The sequence below is a fragment of the Chaetura pelagica genome, unplaced genomic scaffold, assembly GCF_000747805.2.
Source record: "Chaetura pelagica isolate M959 unplaced genomic scaffold, ChaPel_1.0 scaffold249, whole genome shotgun sequence".
NCBI lineage: Eukaryota > Metazoa > Chordata > Aves > Apodiformes > Apodidae > Chaetura > Chaetura pelagica.
In genome coordinates, this window is record NW_009954538.1 from 2,005,152 (window position 1) to 2,009,596 (window position 4,445).

General features: G+C 53.5%; 1 protein-coding gene across 1 annotated transcript in view; it reads right to left on the reverse strand.

The window, feature by feature from the left end:
- HSPB8 (heat shock 22kDa protein 8) overlaps window positions 1-3,926 on the reverse strand; it is an 8,132-nt gene extending 4,206 nt beyond the window's left edge. Inside the window, exon 1 of the mRNA XM_010004875.1 lies at window positions 3,722-3,926. Coding sequence (XP_010003177.1) covers window positions 3,722-3,926 — 205 coding nt within the window. The remainder of the gene's footprint in view (window positions 1-3,721) is intronic.
- Window positions 3,927-4,445: the final 519 nt, after the last annotated feature.

The window sequence follows — 4,445 nt, forward strand, 5'->3', positions numbered from 1 at the left end:
GGCTAATTACAGGGCAGCAGCGGGGAGGGGGCAGCAGCCGTGGGAAGAGGCGCGGCAGAGGGGCTGGGAGAGCCCCCGGCCCTGACAGCACCGCGGGGAGTACCTGGTGGCCACGAGGGGCTTGCCGTGGAGGTCCGTGCACGGCTCGGGTGGGTGATGGGCTGTGCTGGAGGATGGGATGTCATCAGTGAAGGTCATGCTGGATACGAGAGCACTTCCTCATGCTGCATCCTCCCTCCTGGCTCTGCCTCATGCTCCTTCTCTCCAGCATCTGCAATTTCTTCTAATGGACTTGATGGAACTAATTACAGCAGGAAGACTTTAATGCGGCGCAGGCTGCGCAGCGATTCAGCCGCTGGTCACTCCAAGAGCGTTAATCACTGCACCGACGCGGCATCCCTGAGGGGGGGAGCTGCCTCTCCCTGGAGCGGTGCAGGGCTGCTCCCCAGCACTCAGCTCCTTCCCTCCGTGTGTGGGGACAGTCAGACATCACGGGGGCCTCCCAGAGACCAAGAGTGATGCCTGGAGAGGTCCCAGATGCTGGCTGAGCACCCCTGGGTGCAGGGAGGCAGCTGCCGATGGAGGGGCAGAGCATCTCACTCCATTCCCTTGTCCTGCCTAGGTGTGGGCTCCTGCTTCCCGTGGGTGACACCAGAGTGCTCCAGGAGACATTGCCTCACAGCAAGCCTGAGCTCCTCTGGACACCTCTCACCTTGGCTGGGCAATGGGATCACCTAACACCCAGCTCTGCAACTGCCCAGGCAAACACTGGCCCACAGCAAGACGGGGACAAACTCCAAGAGGTTTCAGGCAGCCTCAACATCCTGACATGTTTCCAGGAGCCTCTCAACATCTCCAGTCCTGCATTTCCCCACGTAACTCTGGGCCATCCTCCCTTTCCAGCCAGGAATTCTCCCTGTCGCCTTGTTTATCCCAGTTAGTCACATGTCCCCTTCCGCCGGCTCTTGCCCTCTGAGCCATCCCAATTTAGCTCCTGTTGTCACTCCAAATCTCCCGGCTGCCTCCTGCCACCAAGCTGGCCCCACAACACAACTCTGGGGAGCACAAAGTGGCCTCACAGGTTCCCTTCTCCTCCAAGTGACCTCAGGATGCTCCCCCCTGTTCCCAGGATCTGTGCTGTGGCTGGGCCCTTGTGGGTCCCCATCTGAGCCCTATTGGGAAGAGAATGGGGACCCAGTCTAGTGCTACTGCTCCCCTGTGCAGCTCCCAGTCAGCCTGCTGGAGCATCCCAGAGCAAGGGGTGTCATTTGGGGGAATGCTGGGGAATCCCCAGCACCCTGTTGCTCACAGGGGAGCACCCTGGATCCTGTTAAGACAGCCAAAGAGGTGACTGCAGCAGGACACTGAGGTGCAGGAGCATCATGCAGGGCTTGGAGTGAGGGCAGGGAAGGGCCCTAAGGAAAGCACCAGCAAACCCCACTCCATGGGGAGATGTGCTTCTGGCTTGGGCTCCTGGTGCCTGAGCGGGGTGGGGGAACCCAAAATGCCTGGCAAAGGGCAGCGAGAGCCTGGCCCAGCAGGGAAGGGAGAGCTGCCAGAAATCCTAGCCCACAACATTTGTTTTTTTTTCTTCAGCCAGTGCCCTGAGGAGCCAGTCCTTGGCAGCTGGGCATGGAGGCACATGCCCTTCCCTACAGAGCAGCTGAAACAACCCAAAATATCCCACCGCATGCAGTTGGGTCTGAAAGGAATATGACAAACAGGGCTGCAATGAGAAGGAAATACTGTCTGAACCTTTATTGTAACCCTTTTTCTAACCAGGCTAACAACTCAAATACCCCAGGAAGACTAAAGAATACAGTATGAGTTTCGATGGAGAGAAAATGGGGAGTTTTACAGTGAAGTCAAATGAACAGCTGTGCCAGTGTCATTTGGTAAGAAATTGACCAACAGGTGAGAAAAAAAGAGACACTGTTTCCCTTGTGGCTTTTTTTCACATCTTGGCTTTTGTTCTAGATGTTCTCATTCCCTGGGTTTCGAAGGTGGAGAGCTGCCCCCGGGCTGCTGAGGTTTGGGGTGTTGTTCTCTAGGCAATAGCCCAAAATTCCGGATGCTGGACACGAAGCTGTTGCTACAACAGCAGATGTACCAGTGCTGCGGGACCTTCCAGTCACGTGCAAACTTCCAGGTAGCAGCAAAAGTCATGAGAATTATTTTTTCTCTGGTAAAGAGGTAATAAACCCCCACTGGACACTAAAGGGCAAAGTCTTCAATCAGGCACCTGAATCCATCCCTTTCTCAACTATCCCAACAGCCCCAGGGCTGAGCACCCTGCAGCTCCTGGTCCCAGTGGCCTGACAACACCAGAGCACATGCACCCTCCACCAGCCTGGGTAGCTCTGCCCATAGAGTACAAGAACCTCCTGCTCAGGTGAAGAGGACAATAGATGTGGTGTTGGTGGTGGACTGACACTGGGGCAGGTTGGGATTTTTAGCACCTCCCATGCTTTCTTCAAAGCTGGAGGAGGATGCCTGCAGCAGGCTCCAGCTTGTGTTGGAGAGACCTCCCCTGTCCTGACCACTTTTTCCAAGCTCACATCCCAGCAAAGCTACTAGTTCTGGCACGAAGCTTAGGGAAGGGGGCAAAGCAGGACATGGCACAAGGACAAAGGTCTCAAGATGGAGCCAAGTGGACATCCTTGCTTCCTGGTAGAGACCACAGCAAGTCACTTTAACCTTATCCAAATGAGCCTAATTTGTCTGCCAGATGCCTCCATGCCAGCAGGTGCCAGCCTCAGTAATTCACCTCTCTGATAACCTCTCTCCAACCCATATGGCAACACTTCAAAGGCTCCTACCTTCATGGACCCAACAGCAAGACCCAAATAGCTTTTCAAAAGTAATGCTCAATAAATAGAAGAAATAAATATTAAATAGAGGCTGAGTCCTCTCAGCCTGTTCAATATATGTACAATGCATAGCAAAAGAACAGTGATTGGCTGTTGCAGACAGGTTTGGTACAACTTCAGTCCCCCCAAAACAAGAAAAGCTTTGACAAATGTTGCAGTCAACATAAAGATCAACAGAGTGCTATAACCCGTGAGGAAAAGAAAGAACATGACAGTGCTTTGAAATATCCCTTGTCTTTGCTTTCCAGCAAACCTGCAGAGATTGTGCTGGGTTTTTCAGAGCCTGGCCCCAGTGCTGGGGTTAGGAGAGGAGGGAGAAGCCTTGTTTGGTGTGACAAGGCAGGTCCAAGGAGTGGGGAGAGCCAACAGCATGAGTCCAGGGTCAGGGAGATGTTTGCATCTCTTGTGCAGCCAGCTGCAGGTGAGCAGCAATTCACCTACACCAAAATGACCAAGCTGCCTTTCCACCAGGTGAATCCTGCTCTTTTCAGAGGGTGCCAGCAGCCATCCCAGATGCCAGACAGGGAGCAAAGATCCATAAAAGCAATGGATGTACAAAACAAACATTAAAAAAATCACAACAAAACAAACAGCGCTGGCAAAAGGCACAGAGACAGAAAAGCTCATGGGCTTCTTGCAAACCAATGGAGAACTCAGTAGTCCAATGACAAGAGGGTGATGCTCCTGGTTGTACTAAAAATCATAAATAAGTTAAAAAATAAATACCACCACTGGGGGAAATTCCTGTGTATATGCACACGTGCACACACACACACACACACAGACTCGGTTAGGTCCTGTCACCAGAGGCTGGATGTCGCAAGTATCTTCAGCACGACTCACTCTCTCACGGTCCCATTTCCTTAGTTTTTTTTCCATGGGTGGGTCACTGTGCGGCGATAAACACGGCAGGGGAGCCCTAGCGACCGCATCCTCCCCGGAGAGCAGCGCTGCCTCTGCCCTGCCGCTCGGTTTCGGGTTGTGCGGCGGCTGCGGAGCCGAGGGCAGCGGCGGCGGCGCCAGCGGGAGCCCCGCCGGCACCGAGCGGGGCCACATGCCCCCTGCAGCGCTGCAGACACCCCATCGCTCGGCTGGCAGCGAGCAGACCCTCCCTGTCACCTCCGTGAGGTCCTAGACCCATCGCTCTGGTGACATCCATGGGTTTTTTTTACGCAGATCTAGCGAGAAATCCGAGATTCTAACATGAGAACAGACGAGCTGCCCCGCATCCCTGCGTCCATCACGCTGCCCTGCTCGGGAGAGCACGGCTGAAGGGACACGTCTGGCAGCAGGAGTGACAGTCACTCCTCCAGTCACCTCGCTGAGAGGGACCAGCACTGTAAACCTTCACACCAGAACAGTGACACGGATACATTCAAGCAAACAAACAGATCAAAAAATAACTTAAAAAAATAAAAATAAAAATAAATACTGGTAAGGGTGACCACCTGCATCCATTCTGACACACCATTAAAAATAGAAGAATAAATAAATAAATACATAAATAAATAACGAAGGGGGTTACTCTGACAATTCCACAGGGGAAACCCCAGGAGTGCTGAGCTGCCACGGGCT